We start from the raw sequence: 23,585 nt of genomic DNA, 5'->3' as shown, positions 1-23,585 counted from the left end.
CGGCCTTGTGTTTGCCTTGTTTTAAAAAGCCATGCATACATTCAGCAGCCGGTTGTATTTCAGATTCCAAAGTACAGATTGCTGCTTTTCATTTCTCTGATAAAAAGCAAAATAATATTGCAGAGCCCCTCAGTTCTTGAAATGAGTAAACATTTCTCATAAAAATCCAGCAGCTCCTTTTCAATTAATTGTAATAAATTAACCATGACAAAGCAGTGGTAATTCTCACAAAAATTTGATTCGGATCTGCTGAAAGCAGACGCGCATTACTTACCACAGACCACCACAATGAAAGCAGCATATGTCTCAGCAATCTATCAAGGTAGTTATTTTAGGTTTGCAGACACCTACAGTATGTCCCTCAAAAAGGTCCTTCTCATGCACCATAGCAGCCCACTCCTTCCTCGCGTGGGCTCTCTCCCCACACCCCAGTCCTTCCCCACAAACAAGCAAAAAATATTCTTGACAACAAAACCCACACTTGAAACGGGTTGCGTTTGGCGAACGTGGAGATGACTGAATGGAAAACCAGGCTTTTCATCCATTGGAGGGTGGAGACCAATGCAAAAAAATGCCCAAATATATGGATATTTAGTACTAAATACCATATTTTAAATTGTGTTTTAGGACTTCGCCCAAAAAGAACTCTGCGCTTGGTGCTGTGGACGGCAGAAGAGCAAGGAGGAATAGGTGCTGAGCAATACTATCAGTTGCACAAGGTAAATGATGTCTTCAGATGATTTGCTTGACAGCACTTTTCTTCCTGGTCTTGCGACTTGCGTATTATTTTTGTCAAAATGTTCAGCTTAATATCTAGCCAAAAATAGTGATTCCAGTTCTGCCTGAAATGATATTTTCTGGTTTTAGTCATAAATGTAAACTTCATGTTACATTTAACAGAAAGTGATGCGACCACACATATACGTGTTCCGCTTGACCTAAGGTATTTTGTCACAAAACTGTTCTGAGACAGATATTTCATTATGATATCTGCCATAGCTTTCAAACATAACTAACTTTCTGAGAATGAATGATGAATGGTCCACATATGTTGGCAATATAAATAAACTTTGTTTGCCTTACATATTTCTGCTTCATCGCATTTTCCCATAATATTTTACAATGTAAAACATAAAATAATACAAAGAAAAATCTTTGCTATCTTATCTTAGTAGTATGTAATCTAAAATACCCTTTGCCAATTATTAGTTTTATGGGATCTAGAACATTTTAAATGGTTGATTTCTGATGGTGCAAGGAACACACAAACTCTATGACTGGTTATCAAGATAAAAATAATGTGTATTTTCACATCTGTATCTCCTTGTCCAGAACTGCCTTTTCAAAGTACATCATGACATAAAGGGCAGTTGCATAAAAATATTTCGGACATAAGTCTTTGGGATACGTGTGAGGTTTTTTTTCACAGAAAGACTATGCTGTACCTGTATAACTAAGCTAAACTAGTTATCTTTTATGCATTTCCCTAATTTAGTATTACTGCTCTCAGCAATGGTTAATATTTCCATGGTAGAGATAAGATGAATGCAAATATGTTTAGGAAGTCACCTGCGGTACAAGAGTGTGAAAGCAGACTTACAATCAATTTCTAAGAGTATGCTTTTAATGGGTAACAACTTATCAGAACAAATAAATGGAAATTTCACTTTGAATCAAATTCATTGTCATGAAGAAAACTAAATCAATTTGCATCTGCAATAGAGTTGTCAGAGATAGCATTACTGTGGTTATGCTTTTCTGGCTAATTGATGAACAGTCAATTATTTCCCACTAACTTGTTTAACATTTACTGAGAAGTGTATTTAACTACTCATATATAATGTAGTTCCTCCTTATATAATGTGGAAAATTATAGGGATCACTCAGCTCTGTCATTTGAAAGAGATACCTAAGAGCTTGCTTTCTCAGCTTCAGGGGGGTGACAGGTTGCAATTTAGTATGTATTAAGGACGCTGGATTTACTCGGGTGTTCAGCAGCATTAAACTAGAATGAAATGTTCTGGAATACATAGCACAGGAAAGAGACGCCTCTCACGTACAGAAGCGCATTTTGGAGGAGCTGGAGGGATGCTCTGTGCCTAGCGCACACCGGTCAGGAGAAATGTATCATCACCTCTGTACATTTCTGTGTTGGAAAATAAGCTCCATCCTATGGTGGTGTTTTCAGCAACGCATGAAATTGTCTCATGCATGTCTCATCTTTTGCCAAAATGTCTGCATTTCACTGTTGTCTCTAGGATTTCTATTCAGAAGTAATATCAAAAAGCAGGCTTAAGGATCAAAGAGGGAAATACAAAGCAGGCTGGGTGGTGTTTGAAAGATGTTTGGTTACTTTGCTTTTAAAAAAATTGAGACAAAGTTGTGTCTCAATTTTTGCTCTGCTGATGTGATTCCATCTGGATGTTGTGCTCTGCGAAGAAAGCCCAGTCTAACTTAACAAGAATTTGTAATTTACATGGAGAATTTAAGCAGAAATTACATCCGTCTGTTGTTTGTTGTTCTTGTTTCCCCCCTACCATGCGATCTGGCATAATTATAAATTGATACGACTATAGGACATCGCATTACTCATAATAACAAAATAAAGCAGATTAATACTGTACATTATATTTAGCATGAAAAATAACTTAACCTTTTAATGATTTACTTGCGCAAATTTCTGGCAATTAGAATAGTACGGCACAAACATTGCTTGCTGATGGTAATGAGTACAACTTAACTAAGAGTGGTATTTAAAGATGCCTTGTTAATGAAAGATGGCCTGTATGACTCATCTGCATAGCTGGGCTTATTATGACTTTAGTTTGCTACAAACAAGTAGAAATATGAATGCAGTAATTCAGCACAGACAGACAGGGATTTACTTGACATTGTAAATTACCTCCTCATGGCAGTGGAAATGTGGCAAGGGAGAAGAAATGAAGACAATATAGTACTGGACAAGTACAAATACTTTTACTTTTGTAGCTTATTTATTTTTTCTTTCAATTTAATTTCAGGTCTTTCTTCCTCATCCGTCATTGTAGGTTGCCACTGCTACAAAGTGGATAAGTTACTGCAGAAATAACTGAAATAGCAGTAGCATAATGGTTTTACTATGGTGCCACTAATTAAGGCGTATCCCTGCATAATAGCAGTATTTGTATCACTCAAGTATTTCTGTAGAGCCCGGTATTATGGTTTCTGATTATTAATACTAGTGATAGAGTATATTGGCTGTTCAGAGCTTTGTGAGAATGTAAGAGCTGCCATATTGGTCTGACCAAAAGCTCAGTCTAGCGCTGTCTCCTGTTTCTGATAGCATCCAGTAAATAGATGCTTAAGAAAAGCATATTTGCCCACCTGCAGTCAGAATAAGCTCAGACACATAGATTGCTCATGCAACCGTGCTTTTATTTTATCACATATTTTTCTGGAGAGCATCTCATGGTCCTCATCCGTTGTTTCCTTTGTATGATTTCTCTAAGACATTTCCAGGAGTTGAAAGCCGAGTATCATCCAGCAGTTTCGGTGCCTCCATTGGTGCAGCGGTACCTGCCACCCGCCGGTACATCGCAGAGCACCTGCTGAGTTTTGAACATGGGGGAGTAGCCTCCCAGGGGAATCACCAGCATCTTTGCTGTCAAAGGAGATACCTGCTGAAGTGCTCGCTGCTTTTAACTGTTAGGCCATGCTTAGATTTAATCCCAGACTGGAAAAAAAAGCCTGATGTTCCTTTGCAGTGAAGACTCTTCAGGAAGGGTAATGAAATTATAGGATCTAAGTGTAAACCAGGCTCCAGGTCTTGGGGTTTGACATTACATCTGAAGTCTTTGCCCACTGCTCAGTGTTGTGCAGCCCAGTTGCTGAGTAGGGCTCTTACGTACAGACAATACAGTAAATAACTTCAAAAATGTGAAACATTGCAACTGCTTCTTTCCTCTCCAAGTTGAATGTAAGAAGCAGAGGGAACATAGTTTAATAATTCTGGAGGACCTCGTGTTGCAGCTCTTCGGTGCAGATTCCCCTACCGCCTTTAACAACAGTACCTGAGTGCCCTCCAGTAGGGTTTTTAAGTTTTTTGTATGTTTACTCTTATGCTATGGGAAAAAAATGTGTATGTAATGAAGCGTCTGTCTTCTTTTCATTGCTTTGGACTGGTTTCGGTGAAAGATCTGTGTACCATGAAGACAAGGTTACAGTTATTTACGCAGCTGAATTAAGGGACTATGAATGCCTGATAATATTTATTTTGGAATAGAAGTATTGCATACGATCTCCTGGGAAAGCAAATACATTTTGTAATTAGAAGGCTAAGAGATCCCAGGCCACACTGAGATTTACTTTAATCACTCTGTTGTGATCATTGAAGGCATTAATGTTTATGAATTTAATTCAAACTGCATTAGAGAAAGCATTCTTAAAATATTTCTGCATGCTTTTATTCATATCTTAATGATGTTTACAGTACTTACCTAAATTTCTGGTGCAAATACCATACACTGTTTAACTTTTAAGGAAAGGTTTAACTTTATGAAAAGTATTGATCACCAGTGTTTACTATAGTTTCCTTTTTGTGTTTGTTACCAAGAAGATTTGATATTTTGCCCAAACTGGGTCTGCATGAAAATAGGACTTCCTGAAATGCTGATATCTTCTTGGTGCTAATTTAAGTACTCTTTGTGGATGCTCTACTGTGATTTGCTAATGAGTCACTTTCCCTAAGAAGCAAATATCCAAAAAAAATCTTGTCACTTTCAGGTGAAATGCTTCTTCCCCAGAAAAATATTGGCTCCTCAAAACCAGAGTTTTCAGAAAACTCATGTATTTCAACATTCTGCTTATTTCCCAAGGTACCAAGTATGCTGGTGAAACGTGAGACATGGGTTTGTGTCTGATTTGAACCAAACACATCAAGGACTTCAATGTGGTTTCTTTTATCCCAGGGAAATATGTTGACCATTTGCCTATTGACTGTTCTCAGGAAATATTCTCTGTAATCAAAAGTTCTGTAAAATTGCTGCTTGTTGTTTTCACCACTGCTGTTCTGTTGATCCCTTTCATTGAGAAATGAAAGAAATGCATAAAAAGAGAACTGTTCAGTTAGAAAACTACAAAAAGAGAATAATTGCAGTGTATTCTCCAGAATCATAATTAACAACCAGAAGCACCCGTGCTTGTATTAAGCACGGTAAAGCTAACATCCTTATACAATTATATTTTACATCACTTCTAGGTCAGTAGGAATTCACAATTCTTAATATTGACGTTTCACAGTCCTAATGAAAGCTGCAGAGGAAACCAGATTTTACTAAAACACTAAAAACGGTTGATTCCTTACCCTGCCTGAAGCAGAGACAACCAGGATCAGCCATAGCAGCGTGTCTGTGTGTGGCAAATAGCACACACATTTAGTGTTAGGAGAACTTTTGTCTTTGTAGCTTTTCTCCCTTTTCTTTGCCTCATGCAAGTAGCAGAGCTGCCATCTGAAACGTTGTGAACTGGTGGAGACATCTTCTGAGGATGGCTGCTCTGCTTTCATACTCCAAGCAGATGCACCCAACCACAGGTCCTTGGTGCTTTGGGATGTTCTGCTGGAAGAAAGCTTGGCTACTTATATCCAAACTCCCCACAACTATGCAAGACACAGAAAATTGTCACCTCTGGTTGACTCACCATGGTGAACTTTCTCTTCCATGATGAACTTTCTCCTCCATGGTTTCTTTTCATTTTAACATTTCACCCTTTACCCAGAACCTAAAAGCATTCTGCATAAAACCAGGAAATATTAACGATGTGTGTGCTGTGATAATTTCTAAGGTGTTGCCAATTTATTTTCATCTATCTTTTATTGAAAGTTACCTAAGTACTTATTTGCTTATGGAAAGAGTAAAAATCATCTTTGGTTGAAAGATGTAAACCACAATTTTTAATTTTGGCAGTGTTAGCTATTTTCAAATGCAAACCTGAAACCTTTCAAAAAGGGACAGTGGTGGGACAGAGTCATTCAGAGCCATAGATAGTGTTTTGATACTCTTGTATTTGAGCAGCAAAAGGGCTTAAGTTATGGCGTGTTTTCCAGGAGGAGTGCTTCTCTTTGATATGCCTCTTTGTCAAGGAGAAAACCTCCCAAGACAAGGCTGCAGGTAATCTGATGCGTACCTTATGAAGCTTGCTGCTGTCTTCAGAGCTCTCTGCTTTTTCTTGTCTGTCATCCCAGGGAACTTAAAATACTCAATGGTCATCTCTGTGAGTGCTGGCAAGTGGTTGCAGAGGAAACAGTAGTGGTATTGTGCAAGTCAAGACATGCTACTGGTGTGTTTTTGCTGAGTGAAACACAAGTAAGTACATGACTGAATCCTGCTCTGAGGCTGTTGAAGTTACTGGGAATTTTGTCATTGGCTTCTCAGAGGTCAGAACTCTGTAACTCTGATAGAGAACAAGTCATAAAATCTGTGGGCTTCTTTATGGACTGCTTTCCCACAAAATGTGGCAGAAAAATATTTCATCTTTTAACAAAAGTATGAGCCTTATTCATACCTTGTCATCTATGAAAAATTGTGCTAATCTTCAGCTTTACAGCAGCTTTCTCCCGTATAATGATGGGGTAATTTACAAACATTTATAACTCACAGTGTTCCTGATTTTCCCTGTCTTCATTCAAAAAGCGTGAGTGGTATGATCACGCTTGTGGCTGGTGGTTACTATGCCTTGATGCTGGCACATCTCTACTTCCTAACAGCTGTTCTGGTGTTTTTTCTCTAGTTTCCATTTATGCTGTTTTGCTTCATTAAGTAATCTTGATCCTAAACAGCAACTCAAAATTACACTACACCATATTTGTATGTTATTAAATATTTAGAAGATATTATTTATTTTATTTTTTTCTTTTCCAGCTGTCACATCCACTTAGGTGTTTCCGGTGTTTTCTCTTGTCTTTCCTGTAGTCTTCGTTGCCAGCCTAAAAAAGCTGGATGTTGATTTAAACACACTTTTAGTACTGCGAGCAGGATGACCGTCATTTCACTGTAACTTCTGCAGCACAGTTGCTGCTGTGCTATACTTGGATCCCAACTGCTCTGAGTCAAATACCAGAATGCAAAAAATACAACTGTTGGTGTTTCCTAAAGTTAAGTGTAAATCAATAACAGAAAGCTGAAAATACACTGTCGGATTAACTGATGTCCCTTATTACTGGAACAAATTAACCATTAGTCAAGGACAGTGCTTTGCCATTACAGACTTTAGTATTTTCCCTCTAAAGTGGTGATTTTTCTCCGTGAAATGAAAAAGAAAACCAGTAAATGAGCTATTAGACAAGGAATAACACTCTATTTTAAATAACCCCAAATTACCGAAGGCTTTTAGGACAGCTGTTCCCTCCCTTATCCTTTCAGGTATCTCACTGCGTTAGCTGTGTAAGAGGAATTGCCGTCAGTGACTTGGTAGATTACTCATGAGATGTTTGAGTCTAGTTTAACATTTGATAAGAATTAGCAATTGGGATTTTGCCTGAATAAGTATCTACCTATATGCTTGGGATTACCAGTGTCTACTCTAGATGGGACATGTTTCCTACCAATAGAAGTACCAGTCATGCATATGACAAGGGTTTATTTTATTAATTGAAAAGATTTCACTGTAATTTCATGTTTTCAAGTGTTTGCCTTAGAGGCGAGAAGCACTTATATTTTTAGTTTTGCTTAACAGAGATAAAAACAGATTTTTTTATAGAGAAAACAGAAATAAAAGGACTGAAAATAAAAAAAAACCCTATAAATAGGATAAGTATTGGCAAGGATCGTGCCTGTTCACATGTTGAATGAAACTAGCAAGCTATAGAAAGCTAATTTTCCCGTGCGGTAATTATTGTAATGTTTCATTTAAAAATTCAGTCGAAGAGCTAAACATGATAAGATAAAGAGAGATGACCTCTTTTGTGACCGAGTCATAGGAAGATAAAGGATAAAAGTCTATTTTGATGTTCAGAGAATTAGGCAGCAGGTTACACCAACAAGATTTAATTTTCTGGTATGTGCTAAGAGAAGTGGTACAGTATCAAGATGCAGCAAATGGGATTACTTTCTGAAAAAAAATGCGTACTAAGTTCAAAATTATTATTTAAATGATGCATTCAATATGAGGAAAAATGAAGAAAACAGCTGAGCCCGCAGTTATTTTAGAAAATCTTACTGATTTGTTTTGCTATTCCCTTGAATTAGTCAAGGGAATAATGTACGGTCTCACCCCACTTTGCTAAGTGGCAGTTTTCCCTGCACCATAGAGGGCAAAGGACAATGGAGCATCTTCCCTGTAGAATATTTCCCAGCACGTATTTCTTTCTGTATAAGTAGAAATGCTTAAAAGTGGGTACGGTGAAAACAACCCGACCCCCTTTTTTAATATTGCAACTTTCAAACTCAACAGTGAATAGAATTATCATTAATCATATCTTTCAGTGGACAAAATAGGGAAAAAGCTTTCTCAAGGACATATGGTACTTCATGTAGTGGTGACCCGTTTCTTTTTTGTCCCCCAGCGAGTCTAGTTTCTCTCCCCAGGGTGTGTTGTTTTCTTGCCACTCCAGCACGTTCTAAGAACTGAACAGCTTTCTTACAGAGCAAGAATATGGTGTAATGTATTGTGGGTGGTTTGTTTTCTCAGTTTCATATTAAAAACACATGTGAACGTTTATATGGGAAAACACAACTGAAGGCTGCAGTAATGCTCCTATACGAGCAGTTTATGAAGTTTTGGAAGTTAGGAATGCTGTTCTTTGGAGCTGTAGGTGGGATTTCTTCTGAGTACCCACACTGCTCCTGCGCTTGCTCTTCTCACCTTGGTGCCCTGGATTATCCTTTCCACTCACCTTATTGCTCCTACTCATTGCAGCTTCTCTAAAAATGAGCAGAAGTCCTGCTTCAAAGACTCAGCCAGAGAGACCACTTCTGAATGTTTTCAATCCTGGTATTTATAGAATGCTCACTATTATTACGTTAGCTTTTGCTAGCAGTTCACCAGCACACCAGAATTGTGTTGTCTACCCTAACTCTTGCTCCTCGGGCTTGTAGTATAAAGATGATTTATGTTCTGAAACATTCTTTCTGTTATACCTGTGACTTTTGAGCATCATTGGTCCATTTTACCATACAGTGTGCTTTTCTTCGCCTGCTTCTGTCACGCTACATTCAGAGGGTCAGTGAACCACGATTTCATGTTGAGACTCATGACCTGTAATACTGCATTTGAAGTCAGGCCGAGGTACCACGCATACCCTAATTCTTTACATTTAATTTTTCATCTGATTTTTTTTTTTTTCATCAGATAAAAATAGTGATTGCCAATTTGGTGGCTTTGGTTATTTCCACCTTGAATTCCAGTAGTTGGATGGGTGGATAGGTAGACTGGTTATTTCAAGGTATTAGAACATTTACAGTTACTTCTTCATGTGCAAGGATTTTGTATTATTTTTTTTTTTAACTGCTGGATATGTTTCTAAGTAAGAAATTAATACCTCTGTTGTGCTAGAACTTGTTTCACTCAAAAGAGGAAAGTTCTGGGAGAGTGTAAAACACAGTTCTTGGCAAATTCTAAAAAGAACTTCTGAAAACTTACGGGGCCAGATTTTTATATTTGTGGAATATCACATTCACAGCCATCTGTAGTTCATATTTGGGTTTATATCCAGAAAAATGTGAAAGAATTCTGTACTGAATTGTAGGCTTATGTAAGCTGTTAATGACATGGATCTGTTACTCACCGCTATCACATATCTCTTGTAATGATTTTCTTGTAATAACCCATGACAGCCATAAAATTCTGGAATGAGATCTGGGCATAGGAGTAAAACCTGCAATAAGTTCTCTTACTCACATTCAAGACAGTCTGAAATATAGCTTTTTTTCTGCCTGACCTGGCCATAAACTGTTCTGTTTTGCAAAAAACTGGTGTGCCTCTCAAGAGGCACAAAGACGGAGACCTTCCTTCATGTAAAGTCCCTGAGTACTTTATTCCAATTAAACCTTTGTGACTGAGCATTCTGAGTGTATGGGAAGCAAATAAATGCCTCTGGATGCTCATTTTTGTTCTTTTAGCTAAAAAGAATCTTCCAAGTGCACAATAAAAGCAAACATTATGCTGTTTATATACTAAATCTTAAAATTTCGTGTTTCCTGGAAGGACTTACCTTCCTTAAGGGAAGCACAAACTTCCCTTAAAACAGACATTATTCCTTAAGGTCGGGAGGAACCTTATCATTTCAGTCGTCCAACCAAAGTCAGAGTTGACTACATGGCATATTGAAAATAATGTGTTTCTGAAGAAGCAGCATCTGTTTTTTGTTTAGTTTTTTTTTTTTTTTTAAATGGGATGTCCTTCACAGTCTAAGCAAGCTTTAAATGCACCTAATTTTAAAGGCAACCAGACTGTGTACCCTGCAACAGAATTCCTGAGTTGGTCCTCTGAGTTTCTCAGAGGTCTGAGAAAAAGTGAGAGCTACAAGTGAAAACTGAAGTATGGTGGTAATGCCTTACCTTTCTAGGTGGCACTTCAGAAGTCTTAAAGCAAGTATTTGGGGACAGCAGGCCAGTCAAGTTGTGGCTCCTAGAAAATATTGATGCCTCAGAACTGAACTTGAACTGTTTCAGCATTTTCATACAGAAAGATTAGGGCCCTTCATTTATGCTTATATACAGAAGATCACATTTCTCTGGAAAGAGAAGTATTTCTCTGCTTCTTAAACAAATTTGTTACGGTATGCTCACTCTGACATCCAGAATACAGTATATGGTGCCAGTTAAAATAGCAATCGTAAAACAATGTCTTCTTTCCTTACATGTTTAGGAAAATATCTCCAACTTTGATATCGTCATGGAGTCTGATGAGGGCACCTTCAAGCCATCTGGACTGGGTTTTACTGGCAATGCTAAAGCTCGGGACATCGTGAAAGAGATCATGTCTCTGCTGCAGCCCATCAATGTTACGGATGTTTACGACAACGCAGATGGAACGGACATCGATTACTGGATGAGAGACGGGGTGCCTGGTGAGCGTGCTTTACAGCTGACACTGCTCCTTCTGCGCAGTGGCACCTTGGATGGCTTTGATGTTTTGAAAATAGTAAGAAATGCTTTCTCTTGAGGAGGAAAATTTACCATAGGTAAAATGCAGAAATGAAAAAAGGTGGCCAACAGAAATAGGACATAAAGTGCATTTGAGCTGCAGTTTAATAATGGTATAGATTATACGTAGCATAACATGCCTAAAATCTTCTTTTCGGCTTTAAGGATTTATAATAATTAATCCCAGACTGGTGGTTTATAAATAGTAAACTAAGGCAGAAGGGAATTCTCCAATGCAGAACAAATAATTTATTATTATTATTATTATTTCGACTTTGAAATACAGGACTTTTTCTCCCTATTTTATATGCTGAAGAAACAATGTTTTGGAGACGTGATATTTAAGAAGTTAAGGGGCATTAAGGTGTGATAAAGGGGTAGCACTCTGCAAAGTTTAAACTGGTTTAAGGGTTCGTTTGGGGTATTGTATCTGGCTCACAGTGAGGAGCAGCTTGTTGGCAAAGAGGCTTGCAAGCTGTGAGAGAGATCCACCGCGGGCAGCCCCCCTGCGCAGGAGACCCCACACCAGCACAGGGGCTTGCAGAGCACGAGTCCCAATTAGAGGCCAGCCTGGGTGAAGTCTTAGTGAATTTCCATGGTAGTTTCCACACTTGAATAATGGTAGAAAGAAAAAAGTTTCATAACACATATATTTAAAAAATTATGACTGGTTTTAAAATTTTAAGGTTCTTTTTCTCTGGTGTTTTATGACTGAAGTAGGTTGGCACATTTCTCATGCTAGTTTTACTCATAACGACTATATGCTTAGAATCTATTAATGTTTGATTAACTGCTTTGTTTTTCACCTGGACTTGTGGAAGACGCAGGGGGTCATGGAATATACGGTGCTTATTTATGGTCAGAACCCTTAGCTTCTCACTCATGTGGGGTGTACAAAGATATCATAAAGTTGACAGCCTTGAAAAATGTATGGATATCTAATTTTCAAAGCAACATATCTATACTCGGCAAAAAGTATGGATGAAGGGATATTGTTAAACAGCTCGGGATTCATCTTCAGCTGATGTGCTGCTTTTCAGGTAAAGTGCAAGCTGTTCAGTGCAATGTCATACAGCCGTGACACTGATGTGTGCTTGGGTTCCTGGGCTCTGTAAGCCTCTGTAAGATGCCTCTGCACCTTACATGAGCGTTAGCACCATGTGCTGAGCTGAGTTGAGAGACTGTAAGCACTGCTGAGAGGCTGTAGCCATGCATCGTCCTCCACAGCCTATAAGTGCCCGTGCAAAGGCGCCTGGTCCAGGATTTCAGAACAACATGTCTGTGCTGTAGTTGGAATATGAGAACTCACCATACAGCCTGTGTTTAGAAAATGCAGGTGTGTCGGAATGGTTTCCTAGGTAAGGTGTTGGGGACAGAACGTGGAGGGCATTACAGTCAGTCATCGGGAACTTCCATTGTGCTTCCTGTCTGAGGGCGACAGGTTATGGAAGGAGAGAGCATTTAGTATTCAAATGCTTTTTTTTCAGTTGATAACGTGAGTGGTGCTTGTGATGACAGTGTGTTTTGAGCTCTTGTGCATGACTTTTCATCAGCTGAGGTGCACCTGAGACATGAACAGCTACAGCTTGCCATGGTCGTCCTCTTGATTAGTCACCTGGGCTACACGAGTAAAGTACACTCAGCAGGAGCAGGGCAGAAACAGGAGCTATCTCCCATGGTCACCCATACTCCTTAGAAAGCACAAACTATGAAGAATATCATAACCTATAAGCTCAACCTTGGCAAAATAGAAATACACCCAAACTGAGACCTCAGATTTAAAATAAGTCTGATTTGCTTTCCTATTAAAAATTTGGCACATTAATTGATGGTGGATTTTTTTACTGTCTGAAGCTTTGATTCATTTAACTTCCTGTTAAGCAAATAACAAAGTGTTCTTGCAGCATAAAGGAACAGTGATTCTTTTTTTCCCCATTGAGTCCATGGTGGGAAGGAATTAGCTCCACTAAAAGAATTTTGGCTGCTTTAGATTGTATTTCATACTGTACCAGGGAGAAGTCTAAGACATCTTGTAATCTTCACGCCTTGTCTGCAGTATTCTCACTGCTCGAATGAGCCCTTATGGTATATAATAACATTGGAACAAATTGAACACACTGTAGCAGCTTTTATAATTTTGTCCAATTTAAACAAGCAGTCAAGTGTTGACACTTCATCAATTTTATTTAAATATTTTCTTGAAAATACCCTTGGTGGCTTTGTTTCTGCAACAGTGAGAGAAAATATTGTGTACTTCTTGAACAATCACAATGGTTTCTGACATAATTTCTCTAGAATTTTTCTCCTTTTTGGTGTTAAATAGATTCTGGGATTCACCTTTTTAGATGCTATTAAAATTCTGCACCTCCTGCTCATTTTGATCTGAAAGATCTGCAGAGGGCAACAGTACGTGGGTTTTTCAGAGCTGTTCGTAGCTGCTCCTGAGACGGGTGAAGTGACTCTGACTCCTTCCTCTCCGCTGTTTCTGGCATGTTTATTTTTAATGGGCATGCAATGAAATGTTATTTGTAATGTTGCTTAAAAGTATTTGCAAGACAACAGCAGTGACTATTCTGAGATTTTAGGATGAGAAGCCAGGAAAGTTCAGAGTGCTTTGCAAACTGTAGACTGAAGCTTAACTCATACCTCTAAAACACAAGCAAGGTGATCCCCACCAACCACGGCAGTTTAATGCTTTGTAACTGTGGAGTATTAGACGTATTCCCGTCAGTGGCCTTTACACTGGATTATTTTGAGAACAGTTCAGCCCAGCAATGAGGAGTGTCTGTAGCTATGTTTTTCTAGTGATAGCCAGTTTTCAGCTACTGAAAATATTTGTATAACGTTTGTTTTGCTTTTTCATGAAGCATAAATCAAATGAAATGGGGTTTTTGTGGTGTCGTATTTTATGCTGTGGTTTTACAGTTTGAGGTGACTGTTCGTCCTAAGACTGTGCCTTTGTTAATTATGCAATTATCTTCCTCAGCTTTCTTTTTAAGGGTTCAGTTATGTATTTGTTTTTGGTTAGGGATACATCTAAACTGTGGCACATAAAGCTGTTCCTTTCCAATACTGAGTCCTAATCAAGTTTGGCCAGAATTTGCAAATATGGGTGGGGAGACAGGTTGGTTGGGTTTATTTGTTTGGTTTCTTTGCATGCTTTTTCACAACAGGCTCCTTCAATGTCTGAAAGGGTTAAAAAACCATTAAGCAAGCCCTGCTAGACCATTGCTCAGGTATTTTTGTTGAAAAAGCCAGGTATCTGATGATCACAAGGATGCATTGAACATGATCTTGACCAGTTCCTAAGGTAATATCACTGGGGCTGAGTCAGCCTTCCCTTCAAACCTTCAGAAAATGAGGAGGGAGTGAAGTGATTGTATTTGTATTATGGTATCCAGTGAGCATTAGTTCAGCTTTAGGTGTTAGGGGAGAGGAAAATGGGTGCTCTCCTGTTTTCTCAGAGGGCAGGCTGTTGTGACACAGTGTATTTCCAGGAGAGCCGGTACAAGGACGCTCCTTTCTGCCAGGCTCCGCAGGGAGGTTATCTCTTACTGCAGTGCTTATGATGGGAACACTTGTCTGTTAGGAACTGAGCTGTATTTGAGATCGGGCTGACCCAGGACATCAAACAACTCCCAAAAGGCATGTGGCAACTCCTCTATTTAAAATTCAACCAGTGACCTAAAGGTGAAACTCCTTTGTACAATGTCACTCTGAACCTTGATAGTTGTTCATCTCTCTCTCTGTCTCCACAGTGATGGTGTCTTGCTTTTTTGTTACGTTACACAAGAGGAGGAATTATTCTTCCAGAAACTAATAAACCAGTAGTTCACCTAACCTTAATGTTTCTTCAGAAATCAAAAATTCATTGCTAATCCGATCTATTATTCATTTTCTTGGAGGTGGCAAACAAATACTATCATATATCATTTCTCTCATTTTTATATTTTTGTAGTGCTTCTTTAGTACCTTTGTCTAAAATAAGATGTATTTTGGCCCTTAGACACTGGACTTTGGCATGTATGGTTTCCTTTCTTATTACATAAGAGGTCAAATCCTTCAGTTCCACCTCTTTTCTGGAGCACGCTGCCCACCCATCCCCCCTGTCCCCATCATCCCTTGTAGCACCAAACTCCAGTGCGAGCCTGCTGGCATGCTTGAGCCAAGCCTGCTCCTCTGCTCGGTGTCAGCCAGGGGCATGTTTGAGAAAGTGGTGTAATGGGAAAACTCCCTGACTTGAGGTGTCCAGGCGTGAAAATTTGGGCAAACTCTATTTCCCAAATTATAAGTAGGTAAACTCCATTCACTCTTGGCTACATCACTGTTTGAAAGTGATACCCCACTGTGATGTATAAAGCATCGCCCCTCAGCATGCCTGCTTCATACTCTCTGCAGGCTTGGACAGACTCTTTGAATCCGGTTTCTCAGCTTCTTTTTATTGCCAAAAGAATAAAAACTGTAAGGAAAAAAAGGAAAAATCAGATTCACATAGTCTAGGACTTCACAGGCTGATGCTGAAAAGCTTGGCTTGATTGTGCACAGGTAAGGGATGTTTCACTTGATGAAGACCTTCCTAAAAGATGAGGAAAAGAGAAAAAGGTTTCCTTAAAAATAGACATTAAACTTAACTTCCTCACTTGAATATATAACATTTGTGTGATTTGTGATCTGAGATGTTTAGCATAGGGTATCACATGGTCAAATAACTGGTCACAGTTATTTGACCAAGTGACTAACACAAGTGAAATGTCTCCTGCTTGCTCATGCAGCAAAAAGTTGGACGAAACTCCTAAAAACTACTCAAAAACCTAGCTTCATGTGTAGTATTACGAGTACTGACATAATTTGAGTTACTCTACATTTGCTATGTCTTGTACTTGCTGAGTTTCCACTGCTCTGGACATGTGTTGAAGTACACCACCAACCAGTATGGTCCTGGTTTAGTTTTGTGTGGAAATGAGGGGTAAGGAGTGTATGGTCTACACCTGCGTCTCGCCTGAATCGTGATTTCAGTGAGTCTGAGATACATCAGCACTGTTCTGTGATAATTAGCAACATTGTATTGCTTTTTCCAGGTCATTAGTTTCCTTTTAAATATCTTATTTTATCATTCCGAAAGGAAATATGGTGAATGAGTGTGTTCCACTGCAGAAGTCAAATTTTCTGCAACTTGGGAGGTATTAAATTAAACCAGTATGCTAAGAGAACAATTATAATTGCTTGGCACTTAAAGAACCTACTATAAGTGCTACAGCTATTAGAACCATTTAAAATCTTGATTGCAGAAAGAACTGTGTGTATTAATCTGTAAAATAATTCATCTATGCTCTAATTTATCATTGTTCCATAAAAATGGGCTTTTGAAATTAGAAATTACTCTAGAGTAATTAAATAAATTTAATATGCTGCAACTTTTTATGAAGGTGGATACCTTAAAAGGCTCGTAGTTTAACATACTATCTCAGTTATATTACCCTTTCATATGACCTTTTCTGATTTTAATAAAGTTAATAAAGTCTTTGAGACTAATCATTTAGTGAAAGGACTAGTCTGTAAATTATGGTAGGTTTTCTTATTAGTTGTGCTATTTGACTACCAGAAAAGCTTGTCTGTATTTTACATACAGTTCTTTCCACCTTTGTTCTGCTTGGGCTACAGTCTTGTTTTGGCATATTGGAGTATGGGACTACTTCTAATAATTAACAGGAAGCATTGGAACTGCAAGTTTCTTTGTTTCATGTAGACTAGACGCAGACCATGCAAATACACAGCTGGGAGAGTACTGTTGGAGGGAGGGATGGAGTTGGGTGATTAGGCACAGTGCCGGAATGCAAATTTTACTGGTAGTTTTAAGAAGGCCTCTGTAATACTTTTCTCATTAGAGCATATACATTTCTAAAGCAAGGGCACAGGGTGGTCCTGTCAAGTCAAAAATAATGTGTCATCTTTGGGGCAAAATAATTCATGATTGTAGCAAATACTTGAAAACTGCTCATTCACACTTATTTTGACAAAAATGAAGACTATTTCTGAGTGAGCTTGCTGATGTCTACCTTAGCTATGAGCTCTCACTGTTCAGTAATATGTTTTAAGGGTAATTTATTTGAGACTGATAAAAATATTAAGAAGAGAAAGGTTGACACAATCAAGGGCGAATGCTGCAATTAGTAGCAGATAGTACTAAGTAGTTTTACTTCACTCATTATTAGTGACATTTTAGTGAAAGCAAAATCACAGAAAATCACAGAATAACTGCAGGAAGACTTCAAAGTCTAGAAATCGTACCTTACAGTGAGAAATGAGAGATGTTAAATCTCTCTTCGTTTATGCAAAACTATGTTAAGTGATGACAGAGTAACAAAAAACTTTAAGTGATGACTCAAATACAGCATACACATTAGGCTGGGAAACGTTTTTTCTAACCACAGCACCTTTCTCCCTTATTTTAAAAAATAGTCCATTAGTAATTCAGTCTATCAGAGTTTAAATAAATTCAAAGTGGAAGAAAGCAAACAGCTTCTTCTAATAAGGTTAGTGAGCTACAGAAGCACCTCGTAGACTTGGTGAATTCTCCATCATTTTGAAAGTGTAAAAGAAGTCTTGGGTGTCCTTCAAAAAGTAGAGTAATTCAAGGAATGGGCTTGGTGCAGTAGCTATGAGGTGAGGTTCTTTGCCATGTGTTATTCAGTTGGTGTGATTAGATGTAATGGGTCTTGCTGGCCTTAAAAAATCTGTGAATCTTCCAGTAAATCTTAGAAGCATTTTCCATAATGAAATGCCTCCTTCCTGATTTAAGCCTCACCCATTTCAAACAGTAGCTTTTTCAATATCAGAAAATATATATCTTGTCTTGGATTTGTACGTTTAGATAATCCTAATTACAATTTAAAAAATAGAGCTATTGTTAATTTGCTGATCCTATGAAACCAAAAATATTTGCAAAACTCTATCATATATTGCTGAACAGCTTGAATTTCATATTTTATTTCTAGTTATTCTATTCAGTATCTGTGATGCAGTTTATTTCACAAAGTTTTCTCAGTGGTTAAAAGCTAAGAATTACTGCACATGGGTTAAGTAGCTGATATTACATAGTACTTAAATTTATCTTTCAAAAAACTGAGACAAGGCAGCTTTAAAATAATCTTATATGAAAATTACAATAAATTAGTTTGAAACACTGACATTCTGATTGGCTTTTAGAATCCTAGAAGTAAAACTGTTCCAGTGCATTCAGCTCTGTGCAAATAATAAATAAGCTAATTAATCTAGTAATGAAAACTTAAAATAAGGTGTTTTAAATAAAATAATACATTCTAATGGTTCTTGCACTTTCTTGGCTCACGGACTTCTTTCTCTTAAAGATATTTTGTTTAATTCTGTATTAAGGTTGATTTTTTCCCTTACTTTTAGATTCTTACTCTTCAAAAAATTAGATGAGGTGGATTGACGTAAAAGACCCTGTTATTAAATAGGTTCCTTCTGTAAGCACAGAAAATTCCTAAACATTTCAAATATCATCAATAAATTTACTCCTGCCACTCACCTTGTGAGTAGGAAAATATGCTCTGTCTCAGAAAAGAAACACTGAAAATATCTAACTGAAAATCTCATTTGGATTTGGGGTGTGGTTTGTTTTTATTCTGGCTGTGCCTCTGAGAGGCATATTAATTCTCTATTGTTTGCTGCGTAGGAAAGCTGAATTCTGTTTCTGTGGGTGGGAATATTCTTTTCATATGGAAGCATTTGCCATTTGTTGATCCTAAAAAAACAAGTGTCCTACTTTAAAACACAGAGCTCAGTGTTAACATATTAAATACGCAGTTTGGAAGTACAAGTTAGTTAAGCCTTATTCCTAGAACTGTCCCCAACTTCACTGAAGCTCATGCAAATAATGAAGTAAGGAGGGAAAAAAAAAAAAAGGGTTTAATTTGTGTTCTGTGAGGAAGTTGGAGTTGGAAAGTGTTCGCCAATGGAAAAATGTGATAGTTAAATCTGATTCTCCCCCCCCCCCCCCCTTTTTTTTTTTTTTCTTGCTTGGAATTTGGCTGTAGGAAAAATAACACACTTTCATAGTGTGGAAATGTTGGGAGATTTCTCACCAAATGTGTAATGATGCAGAATGGCTGTTAGGAACAACAGCAGAAATATCTGTAGATTCAAGGATTTCATTCCTGGAAAACAAACTGTAATGGCTTCAGTATTAGAAACCAAATAAAAAATAAACTGTTCAGTAGCATTCCAGGAAGACCATGTGTAAGTTGCTCTTGATGGGGGAGACACAGGTTAAATGGATTAAGATCTGGCTTGCAGCTCGCCAAGTAGTTTCCTATATGAAGTCATATGATGAGTGTTTCTAATGGGATTGTTCAGGGCTTGGTACATCCTCAGCTACTCAGAGTTTCCATTGGTGGTTTGGAATCAAATTTAAAATTACAAGAAAACACAGCTGATGTAATTGCTATTGGAATGATAAAGAATGATGAAAACAAGCTGATCGGCCAGCCAGAGTGATTATGTTAGAGTGAGTCCACTCTGTCCGCTTTGTTCACACCTTTCTTGTACTGCAGTCCCAGAAGAAGATGCAACATTTAGAAAAAATCACTTTCTTGGGCCTGTTTGCTACGCTCTTGCTGATGTAGCCCCATATGTTACCTTCATTGCCTCAGGGCCTCACTGATGCTGCTTGTCCAGCAGGGACTGCTGGTCCTATTCTGCTGGTGCACCTCCAGCCCGTACTGTTGCAGTGGGTTGTCCTGTTCCAGTACAGGACTTTGTTTTTGTCTTTGCTGAATTTTCTGAGGTTCTGGTCAGGTCACTCCTGGATTTTGAGCTCTCTGAACAGCAGCTCAGCCTTCCTGCACACACAATTGCTCCTTCCACAAATTTAATGACAGTGCAGTCCGCCCCTTTCATTTGGATCATTGCTCAAGATGCAAAGAGTACTAGCCTGGTGTTGACCCCTGAGGGTCACACCATTCATTACCAGCCACCAGTTAGACCTCAAGCTGTTGATGGCTACCCAGTCAGTTTTCCACCCACTTTTGTTCCATCCCTCCAGTCCACAATTTTCCTGGGGACTGAGGTTAGTTTGTCTGCCTTATAGTTCTCTGCATCATGGTGCTTTCTGTTTTACAAAGAGCATAACATTTGCCTTTTTTCAGTCACTGGGGACTTCTCCTGATTGCCACAACTTTTCTGAGATAATAGAAAGCAACAACTCAGTGGCATTGACTCCTGCACTCCCTCGTGCAGCCCATCCAGTCCCATTAATTTTTATATGGTCCATTTACTTAAACAATCCCTAATTTGATCTTCCTATACCATGAGAAATACCTGTTTCCCCTTATCCCCAACTTTGCCGCCAGGCAGAGACCTGACAGTTAAAGTTTAAACCACAGCAATTACTTTCTTACTATTCTTTCGTTACTCATTATAGCTAATATAGCGAATAATACGGCATTCCCACAGCATTTTTTTTTTCCAAGGAATCTAAGAGTTTTACATGGAAAGGAAGTTGTAAAAACATCTCGACTGACCGTGCAGGTCACATTGGAGGTTTGAACCAAGTATGTTTTTGATCCAGGATCAGAAAGCTTTTTAGTGACAGACCTTTAGATAGTACTCAAAAAACTTGTCCCTTCCTTAAGCAGCAAATACATCATGCTTGCATTGGCAGGTGACATTTTAGGTGTAAATGTCTGAGGCTTCTGAAGAATGCTTTTGATAGTAGACCTAGCTGAACAAATACAAAGCTCAGAAATCATTTATAGAGATATCTTCCTCAAAGCAGCAAGTTCAAAATTATTTCAGTGGCAATCTCTCCAGGACATGGTTAACATTTATAAACTTCGGAATGGGAAACCTTCTAACTGTTTGTCTTCAAAACTGATTTTACAGATTTGGTCTGCAGGGCTACTGAATTTCTGAAGAGCAGATTTTATTGAGCACCGATTTTGTTCACAGATATCTCTCTCTCCAGTGATATTATATGTGTTTTCATGCAATAATTCCAGTCAATTCAACCATGGAATAGACCACAGAAAAACACTTAAATGTGAAAGAAACTAAATATACATTTGTATTTTGTAGTGGCAAATCCTCAAGAAAGGATCATGGGCTGCGTAGGAATGCAAGAGAGAAGGTGTGGGATTACTGTTCTAGCTATGACATCAGCTGCCATCAGCACCGAACAATTTACACTTCCTCCATTTCCCTAATGAGAGCAGTTACCTGAGGGGTACTGAGGAGCTATTTTTTGTCTGTAAGGTGCAATAAAGAGGAAGAGGTCTTTAACACCTTCCTAATTAAGCTGGTCGATCTTCTGCTGGAATCATCAGACCTTGCATTTATTTAGCATGAGAGCAGCCTTGCCTGATCAAATGTTGTGGATGCGTGTAAAGAAAATAGCAGCGTATGTGGAAAGAGCTTCCTACAAATGTATTTTAGGGACACGTAAACAAATCTGTCCGCAAGGACAAAGCATGCACCTCAACGTGAGCACCAGTTTATGCAAGTTCTCCACCCAAAGAGCCAGAAAACCTAATTAAGAGTTATTATCCATCAAGGCCAGTCTGTCCACAGCTCTCGGCTGTTTGCGGTGCCCGTGACAGCAGTGTCTCAATCACCATGTAGGGCTTGGAAATCCACCAAAGAAAATGCACACTTTTCCTGTTGCTTAGAATTTAAAAGAGTTCAGTTCTATTAGCTATATTAAGCCCGAGCAATGACTTTCTGGGACAGCAGAATTTTTGTAGTTGTTGCTGCTGTTTTTAATGAAAGCAAAAGAAAAAAATAGCTGAAAGCAGGGATTTTCAGACTCTGGTCTCCAGACTCCTGAGGGATCGTGAATTACTCCTAAAAATGTACAACTTCATCTGCTACTAAGAAGAGAGCAAGTTTGTTGTCCGTGGGCTTAATCATCCATCTGTTGTCAGTTGGGATCATCCGTGTGTGAGAAAAAGTTTATGGATTTTAAAATTGGAATCAGTTGAAAACCAATAATGTGGCATTCCGGAGGGGAAAGAATTTGAGCAGCTTGGTTTCTCTCCATCTCTATGAGCAGAGAGGTTAAGAGTACTGGCCTTTTACAGTCATCCCCAGTTCCCTCGGGAATGTGTAACACCTGAACACCTCACTGGCTGGGAGCTACTGGAAGCAACTTACAAAAGTAAGCAGAGACACAAGACAGAAAACTAAAATTGTATGAGGACAGAGGTTATTGTGAAGAACCCTAAAGTAAAGTGGGTTTTCCTAAAGAAGGGATGTCCAGATTGCCTGCCTGCTTCCCCCCTTCCCCAAATCCAAACCCACAGCAACAGCAACCAAAGCATGGTGGAGGTGCTGGGAGCAGGCTGAGAAACATCAATGCTCGGTTGCCTACCTCTGAGCAGACAGATGCAAAGAAACAAAAACCAGCTTAGCACTGGTGAAGTCACAAAACAGTAACAAAAATTTTTATGCCTTGTACTCCCTAAATGAGAGACTTCTAGAGGTGGGACTTTTCGCAGCATTTTCCACGTACACGTGCATTGCAGTTCATGTGAAATATTTGGGCGCGGGAAATTTTTCTGATGTAAAGTTCTTATTTCTGGGCTGTTCATAAAATGCAATGAGGTTACTCCAGAAGTTTTATGTCTAGTTTAATGCTGCATGCAAGGTCCACTTGGAATAGTGATCCTGAATTTCCCTCTGCCTCGCAGGCCAAACTTGGCTGTAGTCATGGGTCAACTCAAGCGCCGGAGAAAGATGATCTGTAGCCTGTTGAGAAGCTATTTCAGAAATGCATACAAACAGATGAGATTTCAAAGACCCACAGTGCTGGCAAGAAGGTCTCTAGAGAGCCTCTAAACATCCTCTGCTCCAAAATGGTCTTGCCAGTGCCTGTGTTGTTTCTTTCACGTTTGTTTATGCTGTTTTTGAAGACTTACTATAATGGAAACATTATAAACCAACCAGTCTGTCCCAGTGCTATTCTTAGTGCTTAGAGAGGTTTTTCTAGTATCTAACCTAAGTCTTTCCTGCTGCAAATTAAGTGCATTAGCTCTCTTTTCTTTCCATTATGAACCCAGAGACATGGTTATTTCTTTCTTCTTGCGGCAGGCTTTTATATGAAGTTGATTTTTTCCTTTCTTGGTGTACTGGTTTATACTTGCCCCTACTGATCAACATCCTGGTTTGCTTTTTTAAGTGTCTCCAGTTTGTGAAGATCGCTTAACAAATTCTCATCTTGCCCTCAGTGTCCCTGCTGTACATCCCTGGTTGGTGTCATCTCTTAGCGTAGGAAGACCTTACTCCATTGTTTTGGTCTATAATGAAAATAACAAATAACCTCAGACCTTTGTGGTTCTCCACTCTATACATCCTTCCATTTTTTACTCCCTAAGTACACTGTCCATCCAGTTTGGACCAACCTTAGAATATACATAATTTTCTTCATCTCTTCTGGTGTCCTCAGTGTTT

General features: G+C 38.7%; 1 protein-coding gene across 1 annotated transcript in view; it reads left to right on the top strand.

Moving 5' to 3' along the window:
• The window catches only part of CPQ (carboxypeptidase Q), a 137,961-nt gene that overhangs the window by 95,580 nt on the left and 18,796 nt on the right, over window positions 1–23,585 (top strand). Inside the window, exons 5-6 of the mRNA XM_009891836.1 lie at window positions 628–719; window positions 10,843–11,044. Of these exons, the coding sequence (XP_009890138.1) occupies window positions 628–719; window positions 10,843–11,044 (294 nt within the window). The remainder of the gene's footprint in view (window positions 1–627; window positions 720–10,842; window positions 11,045–23,585) is intronic.

This window comes from Charadrius vociferus, unplaced genomic scaffold (genome assembly GCF_000708025.1).
Source record: "Charadrius vociferus isolate BGI_N301 unplaced genomic scaffold, ASM70802v2 scaffold15, whole genome shotgun sequence".
In the NCBI taxonomy this organism is placed as follows: Eukaryota; Metazoa; Chordata; class Aves; order Charadriiformes; family Charadriidae; genus Charadrius; species Charadrius vociferus.
This window is presented reverse-complemented; position numbering and strand designations above follow the sequence as displayed.